The sequence below is a fragment of the Peromyscus leucopus genome, chromosome 8b (genome assembly GCF_004664715.2).
Source record: "Peromyscus leucopus breed LL Stock chromosome 8b, UCI_PerLeu_2.1, whole genome shotgun sequence".
Lineage (NCBI taxonomy): Eukaryota > Metazoa > Chordata > Mammalia > Rodentia > Cricetidae > Peromyscus > Peromyscus leucopus.
The window spans coordinates 45,185,607-45,201,022 of NC_051086.1; the positions used below are offsets into that span (position 1 = coordinate 45,185,607).

Below are 15,416 nucleotides of genomic sequence, written 5' to 3' on the forward strand. Positions count from 1 at the left end.
CGTAAGAGCTACCTAGAACTAGTAAGTCGTATTTTTTAAAGTGCTTCAAAAATGTCAGTCTTAAGTGGAATTACTGACAGAAAGAGCCATCATCTATTTACCTGGGAAATGGAGCCCTCAATTATCGGCCTTGTGCTCTGGACCACTTCTGGAGTTTTCCGGCTTTCCTGAGTTAGAATATCTTGTCGTGGGATCTCATGAATGGAACGCCCCATTTCTTTGATGGTGGTGATACCATCATATGGTTTTCCTTTGGTAATGGCGCCTTCAAATGCTCGGATAGGAGGGCTTTCCCTTTTAATCTGTTTGGGATATTTAAGGCCGTCTTCAAAGCTATCAGTTGTTGCTCTTGGTGTGCCTTTGAGAAGAGTTTAGGAAATACATCTGTTAAAATAATGCTAATAGTTTCAGAGCCCTGCTACTGAAGTTCTACCCTAGAACCTCAAGCAGGCACTCATCAGTCATTATGTTTTAGCATTACTCAAAATATAACAGTGTATCATTCATTACAGTTTCAGAATGGTTCTTATAAAGATATTTTGATATTAAAAGATCTGGCAACTAAAACATAATGATGCAGCTAAGAAAAAGTTAAGATTAAGGTTTAACATGTAATAATTCAGAGGGTAAAATATCTTGAAAAGTAGGTTTAGTATTATGTAAAATTAATATTAAACTACCTTGCCAGTGTATCAGTTTATAATAAAAGGACAAAACACAATATACCCTGCATTATGGAACCAGATAGCACAGTCCTCTCTTTAAGGTCAGAATGAGGGCTCCCTCTGGGTAATGCTCGGCATATCAGACCTTGCAAAACAGTAAAGAAATAGTTATTAGACATAACATAGTTAATTCATAATACTAAATATTCTCTATAGAGAATATAATTTTGATAAAAAGCTATGTGAAGGAAGGGATGCCATTTCAAAATTGTACACAATTCAGAAACTATCACAAAGGGCTGGTGAGATAGTTTAGTGTGTAGGGATATTAGCAGCTAAGTCAGAAGACCTGAGTTCAGTGCCTAAGCTCCATATGGTGGAAGAAGAGAACTAATTCCTTCAGGTTGTCTGTCTTCTGACCTCCACATATGTACACCATATACATGCATGTGCGAAATACACATACACACACACACACACACACACACACACACACACAGTAAACACAATGAATAAATATAAAAATAAAGGGGAAAAAATCAGAAATACCTAATATATAATTCTATAATCCTGTTTAAAAAAATATTTTGACAAACTTTTTTACATATTATTTTTATGTGTATGTGTGTATACCTTTGAGTTTACTTATACCTTGTGCATACTGGAGCAACAGAAATTGTGAGCCTCCGTGTGGGGACTGGGAAATGAACCTGGGTCCTCTGCAACAGTGGCCATTGCCCTAAGCTTCTGAGCCATCTCTATTGCCCCATAATATAATTCTCATAGAACATTTTCCCAAATAAAAAATAATCAAGAAAGGCGCTAAATTTTAGTTTAAAACAGAAAGAAATTTCAGCTGGATTTGGTAGTACATGCCTATAATTCTGGCAATTGTGAAGTGGAGTCAGGAAAAGAATTCAAGGAGTTTCAAACCAAGGCCTGTCTAGACCCTACCTGTGCCCCAAAATATGTTCAAAGTTAAATCTAAAATCTCTCTCTTAAAAAATTAGATGATTTAGGCTAGGCATGCGGTGCACACCTTTAATCCCAGTACAAAGGAGACAGATGCAGGAGGATGTCTTTGAATTTAAGGCCAGCCTGATCAAGAGAGCAAGTTCCAAGACAGCCAGGACTACACAAACACTGCCTCCAAAAACAACAAGACAAACAAAAGAAGATTTCTATTTACATATTGAGAACTAATAAAAGATCAAAGTCATCAAAATGAAAATGAAACTTGGCTGGGTATGGTGGGGTACAACTTTAATCCCAGCACTCAGAAGGCAAAGGCGGGCTGTGATGTCTGAGCTTAAGGCCAGCATGGGCTACATAGTGAGTCCAATACCAGCCAGGGCCAGAGTGAAAACCTGTCTTTGTTATTGTTGTTGTTTATCCCATCACCTCTCTGCCCCTTTCCCTTTTCATTTCTTACATGAGGACCCCCAGCAGAAAGTGAAACCCCACGAAGTTCCCTTTTTAAGGTAATTAACAATAAACCCAGAAGCCTTGCTAATCAGAGGAAGAACTATAATCAGAAGTAAATCTGAACAGGATAATCAAAACTTTAAAATAAACCTTATAAATGTGAATGTTAATCCAACTAATCATTACATTTTGGGTTTTAAACACAGCATAGATAACATTTACTGAAATTTAATTACAGTGTAATTTTCTTGCTTAAATTTCCCCCTTCATATAGCCCCCTTTTCTTGTGTGCTAGAATCTATTTCCTTCACTCTTACATAAACATACATATATAAAAATTTAGAAGAAATGTGATATTTTGAAGTTCCATACGTCTTCCTAAAAACTGCACTAATTTCTATTTTCTTTGTGGCCAAATAAAATTCCATTGTGTATGTGAACCACATTCATCTTATGATGGACATCTAGGCTGATTCCATTTCTTTGTTATTGTGAAAAGAGTAACACTACACATGGGTGAGGAAGTCTCTCTGTAGTAGTCTAGAAAGCCCTTTGGGTGAAACCCAAACAGGATGGCACTGGTTCAAACACAGACATGTTGATCAATGAAACAGAAGGCCGGGACATAAACCCATGTAGCTGTAGTCACCTGGTTTCTGACCAAGGTGACAAAAATACTCAGTAAAGAAAAGATAGCCTCTTAAACAAATAGTGCTAAGTAACAAAAGCCTTCAGGTGCCTGCCCCGAGGAACTTATTCCCACAGTCCGGGGAAGGTGCTACAAGCAGCAGAAATCTAATTTGGCAGGTATCAAATGAATCTACTTATCTGAGGGTATATCAATAAATCTATGCACACCGTTGTTCCCTATCTATCTAAAGGCTGTGAATCAACAAATTTAGAAATGTTGTAATTCTATGGCCTTGGGTGTCTGAGAATGTCTCAAGATGAGATACTTTTGCCTGGACACTGACCAAATGCCGCCTGCCAATGAAGATAACCGCAGGAAGGCAGACCTCTATGTTTATACTGGAGAAAGGAACAAAGCCCTAGTTGTGGGAAACAGATTTTGACTGTGTGACTGTTTCCCACACATAGCTGGGGCATGTTATCCAAATACTGCAAATGTATAGGGGAAGTTGTGCCCAATAAATGATCAATCGCGCTGTCAGAAGTTCTTGGGAAAAGAAATCAATTGGGAAGGCTACAATGGCACACAAGAAATTCACTGTAGGAAACAGTTAATACATTTAAAAGTCAACAGCACGGAAACATAACTTCAACCTCCCCCAGAGCCCCCGGCTCCAATGGGTCAGCCTTGTCAGTTCTGCGGCTTGCAGCAGCCAGGAAGCTGGATAACCATATGAACTAACCTCTAACCTGGCACGAACATGACCCGCAAAAGGGTCAAAGACTCAACATAGGACCTGAAACTGAAAATGCTAGAAGAGAAAGCAAAGAAAAGAATCCAAGACTCAGGCACAGGTAAAGACTTTCTGAATAGGACTTAGGCTACTAAGGAAAAAAAGCAGATTATGGACAAATAGGACCTTACAGAATTAAAATCTATACCACAAAAGACACTGGTAATCATTACAAGTGAAGAGGTAGCCCACAGAATGGGAGAAAACCTTTGCCAACTATAAATACAAGATGAGTACCATTTAGAATATATAAAAAACTAAAAACCCTAAACAATATAATAAAAAAATAGGCTGGGAGCTTACAGAGAGGTCTCAAAGATGAAAATATGGACAATAAATGTACATGTGTGTGTGTGTGTGTGTGTGTGTGTGTGTGTGTGTGTGTGTGTGTGTGTGTATGTTTGTTTGTTTTTTCCCGAGCCAGGGTTTCTCTGTGTAGTTATGGTTCCTGTCCTGGATCTCACTCTGTAGCCCAGGCTGGCCTCAAACTCACAGAGATCCGCCTGGCTCGGTCTCCTGAGCACTGGGATTAAAGGCGTGCGCCACCATTCCCTGTCCTTGTTTGTTTTTCAAGACAGGGTTCCTCTATGTAGACAAGGTTGACCTTGAACTCAGAGATCCACCTGCCTCTGCCTCCTGGGATTAAAGGCATGAGCCACCACCGTCTAGGAGCCAATAAATATGTTAAGTGTAAAACATCCTTTAGCCATCAGGGAAATACAAATTAAAAATATTTTGATATTCTGTCTCATTCCTGCCAGAATGAATTTCATAAAGAAAACAATTACAATAAATGCTGGAGAGAATATATGAAAAAAGAACTCTTATTCATTGATGGTAGGGGTATGAACTAGTGCAGACATTACAGAAACCACTGTTCAGGTTTCTCAATCAGCAACAGATAAAACATTCATGACCCTACTCTCCTACTCCTGGGAATCTACACTCTGAATGCATCTTAGTTGAAAATCACTGAACAACTTTGACATACACCTGGGAGGAAAGGAAAATGAGGAATACGGACACTGCAGAATTAAAGAAAATAAATGAATATACATATCCAAGTAACATCCTAAGAAGTTTTACGATGGGAAGATGACTCAGTGGGTAGAGTGCTTGCTTAGAGGCGAAAACCCTGAGTTTAAAACCTGGCACGACACGGAATGGGTCTGTAAACCAAGGCTGGAGGGGCAGAGTCCCACAGAAACCCAGGACTCAATGACTAGCTAGTCTGGCTGAAAAGCCTAACTTTAGGTTCACTGTGTGACAGTGGAAAATAGCCTACACTGACCTCTGGTTTTGACAAGCAGCAAGAGACCTTAACTGCTGAGCCATCTCTCTAGCCACAGATGTTTTGTTTCATTTTTAAAATAGAGAAAGTATGACTCAGAAAATTACACAAGTCTTACTTGGTCTTGAATATTTTACCTAGATTAAATTATCTGAGGCAGGTTGTTGTGGTTTGAATACCTGGCCAATAGGGAGTGGCACTATTAGTAGGTGTGGCCTTGGAGGAAGTGTGCCCCTGTGGGGGTGGGCTTTGAAGTCTAATATATGTATGCTCAAGCTAAGGCCAGTACAGTCTATTCTGCTGCTGCTGCCTGCAAATCAAGATGTAGAACTCAGCTCCTTTTCCAGCACCACATCTGCCTGTACACTGCCAAGTCCTTTCATGAAGATAATGGACTAAACCTCTGAACTGTAAGCAAGCCCCAATTAAATGTTTTCATTTATAAGAGTTGCTATGACCATGGTGTCTCTTTACAGCAATAGAAACCTTAACTAAGACACAGGTTAAGATTTAAAAGTAAACCAAACCACAGCGATCCAAAATTGAATGCATAACACAATCAGCACCAAGTTGGACAGTGGTTTATAATCTGCTTCCAATGATGGATATATATAATCCTCTAATTTCCAGGTGAAGAGACAAGCAAAGAGGAATGCCAGGAGAAGTTCAGCTAAAGGTAAAATCCATGTCCCAGCGTTATTCATCATGTATCACTTTACCTCACGGATTAAAAAGGAGTTCTCAAAACAGGTTTTATAGTCTTAAATTCATCGAATCAGGAGATAATTCTACAATAGTTAAAGCATCCCAATTGTGACCTCTGCTGTGATCATTACATTCAGATTTTACTTCCTTCTACTCTGAATTGTCACGATTCATACAATGATATGATGTAAACTTAAATATTAATAAATTTCAGGTAGAAATGCTAGAGATGAAGTCCAATGTAACAATGCAAAACTACTACACAAAATTAAGTGCATCTGGATGACACTGGAGGTCACTTTACCCTCTAATGGTGCTGATACAGGAGACTCCCTCATTGACATCCCTTGCTTTATATTTCCTTCCACTGACTCATAGCTTCTTTTTAAACTGATTTCATGAGCTGTTCTTGGACTCCGAGTCCCTTCTCGGGCATTCTTAATATCTGCAGAATATAGAAACCAGAATTATTCAGAGCCCAAGGCCTATCTGTAATGCACAGTAAATTAAGTCACCTTAATATCAGTCTTATAAAAACAACTTGATCCTACCATTCAGGAGGCAAAAGCAGATGGACCATTATGAGTTTGAGGCTAGCCTGGCCTACATAGTGAGTTCCAGGTCAGGCAGGCAGCGCTGCACAGTGAGACTCCATCCCAAACAAAATTTAAAAAAAACCCAAAACAAACAAAAACTTGTTCTAATATTATTTGTGTAGACAATAACCATGAAAACATTTTTATTCACTACAGTAAATTAATTGAATGGATCCTGTGTGCCAGGCAAAGGCTAGGCATCCAGATAAGGTTAACACATTAAGTCCCTTTTCTCATGTAATTTATTCAACGGTGGTGAGTACAAAAATATGCCCAGGCTGGAAATGTGGATCAGCAATTAAGAGTACTTACTGTTCTTCCACAGGATCTGAGTTTGCTTCCCAGAGCCAACATAGTAAGTCTCACAACAACTCCAGCTACAGGGGATCTGACACCCTGTTCTGGCTTCTGCAGGAACTTACATGAATTGTGCAAACACAGGTACATAAATAAAAAACAAATTCTAACAAAATTAGTAAGTCCTTAGTGTCCAATGTAAACACACTATGAAAAGAAAATTGTAGTATGCAGTAAGAATGATGGGACAGAAGTTTGACATGTCCAGGGCTAGCAACGGGTGCCTAGAAAAAGCAATACTGAAGAGAACTGAAGGGTGAGTAAGAGATGCTTACACCAAATATAAAAGGAAGAAACAACGGCACAGGCAGAGGAATAGGCTCAGATATCTCAAGAATGTAGAATATGCTACCTTAAAGGAACATCCTTCAGCTCAGTACAAAGCCAATGTGGAGAATAGAGTTAGGCAGAAGGTTAGACAGCTAAGAGGAAAAGTGGCAATCAAAAAAATCTGAAGGGATAAGCAAAAGGAGTCTGTGGAGAGATGAAGCCCTGGGATGCACTTGTAGTTATCCTTAAGGCTGCAGGAAGTAAAGCAGGAATGATGATTACTCCACGTGAGTAAGCATACCCTAAGCTGCACAGACAAAAGGTAATGGTTGCAGGAAAGAACAGTAAGGAATTGATTTCAGAGACTTTAGGAAACACTATAAAGGGCTGTGATTTGTTGAACATGGAAAGGAAAAAAAAAGATATCCAGATTTCTAGCTTAAGCAATGTACATTAATTTTGTTCCCTCTCCCCAAAGTAAAAGTTCATCAAAATACACTAGATGTGTTAAAATAAGAAACGAGGCTATAGTGGATTATGAAACATCAGGCACTATGTTCATTTCTTTATATCTGAGACAAAGATAAAACAAAACGAATGACTATTTCAAGATTACAAAGTAAGAAAACTCAAAATCAGCCCTGTGGCTGATATTTATAGCAAACATTAGAGTCATTCTTTGAAAACATATTCAAAGAAAGATCTAAAGAAAAGAGATGGCTGGGTGACAGACGAATGAACAGACATATAGTTTCGGTAAGGACAGTTTAATTCAACATTCTTTTCATGATTATCAGATATCTATTCCTTAGTTCTTTTTTCTTTTTTAATATTTTATTTTTGATTTTTTTTCCAAGACAGGGTTTCACTGTGCAGCCCCGACTGTCCTGGAACTCACTCTGTAGACCGAGCTGGCCTCGAACTCACAGAGATCTGCCTGCTTCTGCCTTCTGAGTGCTGGGATTAAAGGCATGTACCACAAATGCTAGTAGTTTTTAACCTTAAATAACTATGATCGCTATTAAAATATAAGCTACTCCACTGAAGTTAAATGAAGATTTTTTTCCCCCTAAGTTAAAGAGTCAGTAGTCACTGACAATGTCAGCCTTTACTTACAGGACATGTCCTCTGTGCTCTGCACTATTACAGCTCTTTTAACTAAGTGTCTTAATTGATCTTTCACAAGGAGAAAACATAGGTCTGCAAAGGTAAACTGACTTACACATAGTGAGCAGGTAAGAAAATCAGACCCTGTTTTCAATCCCATATCATGAGATTGACATCAGTGAAGAGATAATACTTACTATCATATGATAAGATATGTCCACTTTTGCCTTCATAAATAACATGGCCTTTGGATACAGCTTCCTCTCTGACTTTCTCAGGACTGCTTTCTTCAATGGGCATCCTGGAAACAGGTCCCTTCACCAAAGCCTCTGTTGGTATGCCAGCCTGGGGCAAAGCTGGGGTTCCCTGCCATCAAAAAAAACACAACACCCAAAGAGTCATTTATGCTTAGAAGAAGCACAAGATATTTGGAAAATATAACCTGAGAGTCCGGTATATCTTTGAAGAAAGCAAGGCACTCACGAGGAAACGAGACATTTCATTCACTTCTGTAAATATAGAGAATGCTGTACCTCATTCCTTGAAGCCTGTCATGGAGAGCATACAATGAGGACAGTGTATGAGGTAAAATAGCTTTGTTCTCCACACCCTTTGGCCAAATATGGAAGGAGAGATATGAAGTTCCAATGTAGTGTTATAAATCAACAAAAACCATAACAACTGCGTAACTAAAAAAAAAAAAAATCACCTGGGAATTGTCTTAACATGATGAATCTGACTCATAATGTCCTGAGCAGAATCAACAGAAGGCTCAGGAAAAAGGGTTGCCAGGCCTCTTCCCTGAGGGTTTGAATCCAGTGATCCTAGAGTAAGGCTTAAGAATTTAGGGCCAGCAACTTCTCAGGTGATATTGATGCTAACAGTCTAGGGGCCCACACCATTAGAACTAATACCTTAAGTAACAGGAATAATAAACAGAAGAGCAACCTAGTGACAATATACAAAAGTCTTGTATCAATGTGTGCAGAAGAATAAGCAGACTTTTCTATTTTCTTCATTTATACACATTTTAAAACAAGGGGATGTTTTATATTTCAAGTTAAAATTAATATATAGCTAGGAAAAGAAATACCTTCCATTAATCAAAGTTGAGATTCTGTTTAGCTTCAAAACAGAATATATTCAATTTCTGGTGTACCCTTTGTTCCAACTGAATTTGAACATGGCAGCTTACATATTGAGATCACAAATATACTTTTCACAAGAACAACTGTTTTTCTCTTTATTCATATTTAATCTGAGCACATGGTAAAAGCTTTGCCAAGAAGACATTAAGGACTGTAACAACTTCTGCAAGTTCCTTTTGCCAGTTTGCAGATAAGTAACACTTTGAAAATTACATTATCCATAATATAGCTTGTGGTGAAAATGCAGTAGGAATGCCTTCCTGGAGATGGTCTGCAGATCTGAGGTTTAGTACCATTGAGAGCTAAGTTCATAACCAAGGAACAATGCACAACAAACTACAGAACAACTAATTTCAATACCAGCTAACTAAAGCTCTCAAGGTCCAGCCTTCCTCCCTGTTCAGCATGCTGGAGATGACAGTGCATGCACTGACCTGGGTAATAGAGCCCCGCAATGATGAAATGCTCTCCACTGAGATTTTGCTGGCTGGAGTTCCCCGAGTTATACTTCCCTCTTGGACAGCCCCTACAGTGCCTGAATGAACGACAAAACCATCAGTGCATCATTCTCTTCTTCCCGACAGCCCCACTCCCCAACACCAGTTGTCAAACAGCAGAATGTAGGAGAAGATAACAACAACTGTTTTCATGAAATGTATGTTTCAAATAATATCGTAAGGATTTAAAAAGGACTGTTCAAACTGCTTGATAAAATATCGCAATCTTAGCCAGAAAAGCTTTCTTTTGCACCAGACAGAGGTAAATACAGAGATTTTGCTTTGGTCAAAGTCCAAGAATGACTGACGGTGAGTGCAAAGCCCTAAATGGTATATCTCTATCATCCTTCTCCCCTAAAGGCTCAGGAACATTCTAGAAGAAGGGGTGGAAAGAATGTAAGAGCCAGAGTACAGGGAGAAGGGCAGCTATGGTTACTGCACAAGACCTGAAAAAGATCAAGCCAGTCAAAATTCTGGCATGGATGAGGATGTGCTCATAAGGACCTACCCCTAACTGAGGAGCTATTGGCTGTTGATGGCTGCTGGGGGAAGGAGAGCCATTTATCTTTAGTAGACTGGGGCCATGGGTAGGTTGCCCATGCTTCAGTGGATGGCACCACACATATCCATTACAGGAAGCAATAATTATACTTTGGGTTATTTAATATGAATAAATAAAAAAATAAGTAAAGCAGCAGCAAAGGACCTGAAATTGGGAGGGGGAAGGTTGGGGGGGGGCAGTTGTTGGGGGGATTATGATCAAAATACATTATATACATATAAGAAATAACAATACATATATTATGAAAACATGACTGCTGGCATAAATAGCTTCAGAGTTTGGTGGGGTTTTGTGGGTTCAGCTTTGTTTTTGTTTTGGTGATATATTATACCCATCAAATTTTAATGTTTTATAATTAGTTTTACATGGAAGCAAAAACTTAATGTGAAAATCAATAACCTGAAGAATCATTAAAATATATTAAAGACTGAGCTGGTTGTATTCACCTGCAGTCCCTTTTGGAGACTGATGTAGGAGGACTGAAGATCAAAGTCCACAGTTGGCTACACAGCAAGTCCAAGGGCAGTATCATTGTTGCCACAACTTAGGACATCCCCACAAAAAGATATAATTTTTAATGACTACCTTTGGTCAGTTTACTAGGGGCAAGAATTTAACACATCTGTCAAACTGCATACAGTTTTACCTCTGACCACACCTTCATGCTGTGCCCTGACCAATAAGCCCTCTGGTTGTGAGTTCTGGCTTCTTGGAGAAAATTCTTCCTGCTTGATGTAGGTCGAAGGAGCTGAGGACAAAAGCAAGAGAAACATGAAAAGACCAACCAGTGCACGGCTGACCGTGACCACAAACAGGTGCCCGAGGACTGTGCCACTCACTCACTGACCTGATTTGGTAGATTCCTGCTGCCGTGGCAATCCAAGAGAAATAGATCCCACTGAGGGCTTAGCTGCTTCTTGAGTATAAGCCTGATTATGAGAAGTCAAGTAAGTGCCAGGAGTTCCCTGAAAAATAAATAAAATAGTCAAGAGACTAAGCAAACCATTGTCTTTTCTGAAAGTAAAGTCAATCTTCACATTTCTATCAACAAAAAGCTGTATCTTTGCCACTCAAATTTTTAAAAAGTAATTGTGAAAAAAGAAAAAAATTTTTTAGCATAGATTATTAAATTAGAAAAACTAAGAGAATAAGCTATATCTTCTGACAAGCTCATGTATTACATATATTTACTACTAACAAATTACATAAAGCGTTTACCACAATGTACTCAAAATGTAAGCCATTAACAATATTTTATATCTCTTACAAATGCAAAACAAACAACATCAATGAAAATGGCAAGAGTTGAGAAGATATTGAAAAAGCTCCAACACACTCCCGGGAACCTAAAGGCTTTGCACAACCTAAACAAAGAAAGCACTAGGGAGTTCTCAGCTCTGGCTGACCTAGCTGTGAACTGGCTGAGGGTAGTCTAAAGGCATGGCAGAGAACTCCACAGCAAGGACTGAGGAAGACTACTGATTCCAGCTCATTTAAGGAAATCTCTGTACAATCATTAGTTGCCCAGGCAGAGAATTCAGTGGCCATACATAACACAGACTTTACAATTAGTTCTTAAAAGCCAAAGAAGCTACAACAGGCCTAGGAGGTAGCTGGATGATTACCAGAATTGCCATAGCATCTACCATAAAATATGCAGTTCTGGTGCCTGGCAAGATGACTCAGGGAGTACAGATGCTTTCCATTAAGCTGAAAACCTGAGTTTGATCTCTGAGACCCACATGATAACAGGGGAGAAATCTATTTCCACACATTGTCCTTCGATCTCCACCTGGGAAATAATGACTGTAAGAAAACTTCAATTTGAAAAAAAGTTACAAGTATAAAAAAAAGTGAACCATACAGATGAAATAAAACAGTACACTTTTAATTTACTAGACCAAGATTAGACAGAATTAAAGGGAGGTACAAGAACAATGTCTAGCAAAATATAAAATACCACACAGAAAGCAGTAAAAGAACAAAACAGAAAGTCTAGCATTGACAGAAGGGTCAGGTGGTGATAGACATTTAAAACCCAGCACTTGGGAGACCTCAAGCAAGAAGATCTGAGACCAGGTTAGACCACAGAGTTTCATGCTTCCATAAGCTAGATAATGAAACTCTGTGTAAAAACAAAAGAGAAACAAAATGAAACAAATAAAATAATACTAAGAACCCAAAGAAATATATTTACTTCCCCAAAAGGACCTAGGGACACAGTAAAATACTGAATGCTTTACTTTTTAGATCTACAACAAGAGACATCCATGCACACTCTTTCTATCAATATTCCATTTTTCTCTAGACAGCATAATGAAAGAAGAAAAAGAAATAAAAGAGGTAAAATTAGGAATGAACTAAACCACCTTTCTCATCCAGGTATGGTGACAAACATGTAGCCTGTCACCCATGATATGGGAGGTGGGGCCAAGAGGGACAGTTCAAGGCCAGCTTCTGGTACACAGAGTTTAAGCCCAGCATGAGCTACACTAAAGCCTGTCACAAAACAAAAAACTGCACCCACCCCAAAGATAGACACGACACATAGAAATTATTTCTCCAAATCTACCAAAAAAAAAAAAAAATCCATCTCAGAAGTACTATGAGAGGTCACGAGGCTAGTCAGGACGTGGATGCTAGTTCTCTACATTAATACTACTGTGCTGCTTCGCTTTCTGTGTTTCCCTGACACTGTCTGCTTTGTACCTGAGGTGTGTGAGTCTGTCAGTACCATTACTGCAACACTGTACAAGGTTCTTAGCATTTTTTTAAACAATGAAGTATCTGTTTTGTTTTGATTTATTTAAATATAGTTTCCCCATGATTGTCAGGCTGAACTAAAACCTGTGATCCTATTGCTTCAGCCTCCAGCAAGCTAGAGATTAAAGGTGTCCCAGCACTTGGGAGGCAGAGGTAGACAGATCACCATGAGTTCAAGGCCAGCCTGGTCTACACAGTTAAGTTCCCAGGCCAGCAAAGGATACATAGGAAGACCCTGTCTCAGAAAACAAAAGGAAACCACAGAATACATTAAAATTAATGAAATATCCCAAAAATGAACAGAACATGCACATAACTTCTAAAGCGGAAACAACAAAACACTTTAAACAGGAATTAGCAATAAAGGCCTAGGGAAAAAAAAGACGTGTATATTTACAGATTAGAAGATTCAAGATTATGAAAATATCTATTCTTATCTGAAATTGATCTGTAGGTTTAATGTCATCTCAACCAAAACTCTAGTTGGTTTTTATAAAATTGAAAAACAAATTACATAATTTATATGAACATGATAAAGGATATAGAATGGCCAGAAAAAATAAAAACACTACAAGATGTACACTAAATGATTATACATTATAACATGACAATCATCAAGACTATAATAACAAGAAAAGTAGACAAACAGATCCACAGACCAGCTCTGATGCAGATACAGATCCAACAAGACAACCAGAGCAATCAAAAGAGAGAAAGAAAACTTTATCAGCTACGCTGCTAGAAGTGAAAATCCAGATGAGAAGTAAGTACTGATTTCCATACCACTATGATGAAGAAACCAGTCTCTGACTAATCATGGGCACAAAAGTAAAAGCCAAATCTATAAAGCTTGCAAAATGTAACAAATCAAAGTATGAGGAATGTGCTCAATATGCAATGCTTATATGAAAAAATGTTCTGTTAACAGTGCCTATGCAATGAATATAAAAAATGAAAATATACCCAGCGCTCGGGAGGCAGAGCCAGGCGGATCTCTGTGAGTTCGAGGCCAGCCTGGGCTACCAAGTGAGCTCCAGGAAAGGCACAAAGCTACGCAGAGAAACCCTGTCTTGAAAAACCAAAAAAAAAAAAAAAAAAAAGGAAAATATATATGTAATGTATATCAATACAATAAATTGAAAGCTCTGGAGCTGGGAATATGGATCAATCAGTTGAGTGTTCTAGCACCACATGAAGAAGGCACCATGGCACACATCTGTCATCCTAACAGTTGGGAGGTGAAGGTTCAAGGTCATTCTTGGCTACATGCCTGGGATACAAAAGGCCTCCTCTCAAAAAATAAAACTGTCAGCAAGACAGCTCTGCAGGCCAAAGGGCTTACTACAAAACCTGACAATGTGACTTTGATGCCCAGAACCTACATGGTAGGAGAGAACTAACTCTCATAAATTGTCCTTTGACCTCCACAGGGCAAAGGAACCTGTGTGGGGTTCGGGTTCGGTCTCTCTCTCTCTCTCTCTCTCTCTCTCTCTCTCTCTCTCTCCTCTCTCTCTCTCTCCACATACACACACACACACACACACAAATAATAATTTTATATAGTACTTTTAGTACACCTATGGTTTTACTGTGCTCTTTCACAGTGGGGCAGATGTGACATTTCCCACGTGTGATGGCATGCTGTGCTCAGAAAGTTTTACATTTTATAGCATCTTAGGTTTCAGACATTCATATTACAGATACTCAGCCGGCAGTCATGTCACAGAGCCAGAAATACAAGTGTGGACAAAGAGCACATGGAAAGAGTGTGACGTAGTTTATTTTCAGGGAAACACATACTACAACCACAATGAAGTATGACTACACCTACTCAGGTGTAACTAACTATGTCTAAAATGAAACAAACAGACAGACACCCAATAACAATGAATGGAACAAAGACTGAAACTAGAGGTGTCAGTCTTGGGCAGTGCTGGTGGAGACACAGCGACAGGGTCACTTTAGAAACTCCACTTCATTCCTAAGGACTACAGAAGAGAAATCCAAATGCACATTCACAAAGAAACCAGCATGAAAGGGTTCACAACAGCTTCATTCTTAAGGAGCCTAAAACAAAACAGCTCAGGTTTCCCTCCACAGAAGAGATAAACAAAATGAAACGTTCATACAATGGAGTATTTAACAATCAAAACGCTACTGAGTACACACAAAGACTTCACTGAATCCCTAAAATCATTACATGTAGATAAAAGGTCATATACTATGCACACTTTTGTTTGTCCTAGGAAAGTGAAGATGAACACATGGCCATAGAGAGAAGGACAGAGAGGAAACAGCCTAGGAAGGAACCTGATTATTTATTAGCACACTACTAAGTTAGTGAGAGGAGGTAAAGGGCTAACCTCAGCAACATTCAACAGGAAATCTGCGATAAAGAAAAGCCAGCTTACCTGTGAGATGGACCCTCCCATTATAAAGGATGGCTTTTCTGATGCCGCAGTGGTTTTAGACGATGGGATGAGAGGAGGAGGTGGTCTGGTTGGTCGTGTTGTTGGAAGCCGAACGCCCTCAGGAAGGTTAGTTATCACTTGATGTGGAGCAGGTTGGAGGACTTTTTAAAGGGGGAAAAAAAAATCATTTAAAAT

At 39.0% G+C, this 15,416-nt stretch overlaps 1 protein-coding gene across 22 annotated transcripts in view; it reads right to left on the minus strand.

The window, feature by feature from the left end:
* Positions 1–15,416, minus strand: part of Ncor1 (nuclear receptor corepressor 1) — a 152,924-nt gene that overhangs the window by 27,829 nt on the left and 109,679 nt on the right. For 18 of the 22 annotated variants that reach the window (XM_037201359.1, XM_028857112.2, XM_028857091.2 and 15 more), the window contains 8 exons: positions 15,222–15,382; positions 10,895–11,012; positions 10,694–10,795; positions 9,423–9,523; positions 8,038–8,206; positions 5,815–5,955; positions 727–810; positions 102–358 (listed from right to left, as the gene is read on the minus strand). In XM_037201359.1, coding sequence (XP_037057254.1) covers positions 102–358; positions 727–810; positions 5,815–5,955; positions 8,038–8,206; positions 9,423–9,523; positions 10,694–10,795; positions 10,895–11,012; positions 15,222–15,382 — 1,133 coding nt within the window. The remainder of the gene's footprint in view (positions 1–101; positions 359–726; positions 811–5,814; positions 5,956–8,037; positions 8,207–9,422; positions 9,524–10,693; positions 10,796–10,894; positions 11,013–15,221; positions 15,383–15,416) is intronic. The other 4 variants (XM_028857111.2, XM_028857108.2, XM_028857095.2 and 1 more) reach the window with 2 other exon arrangements.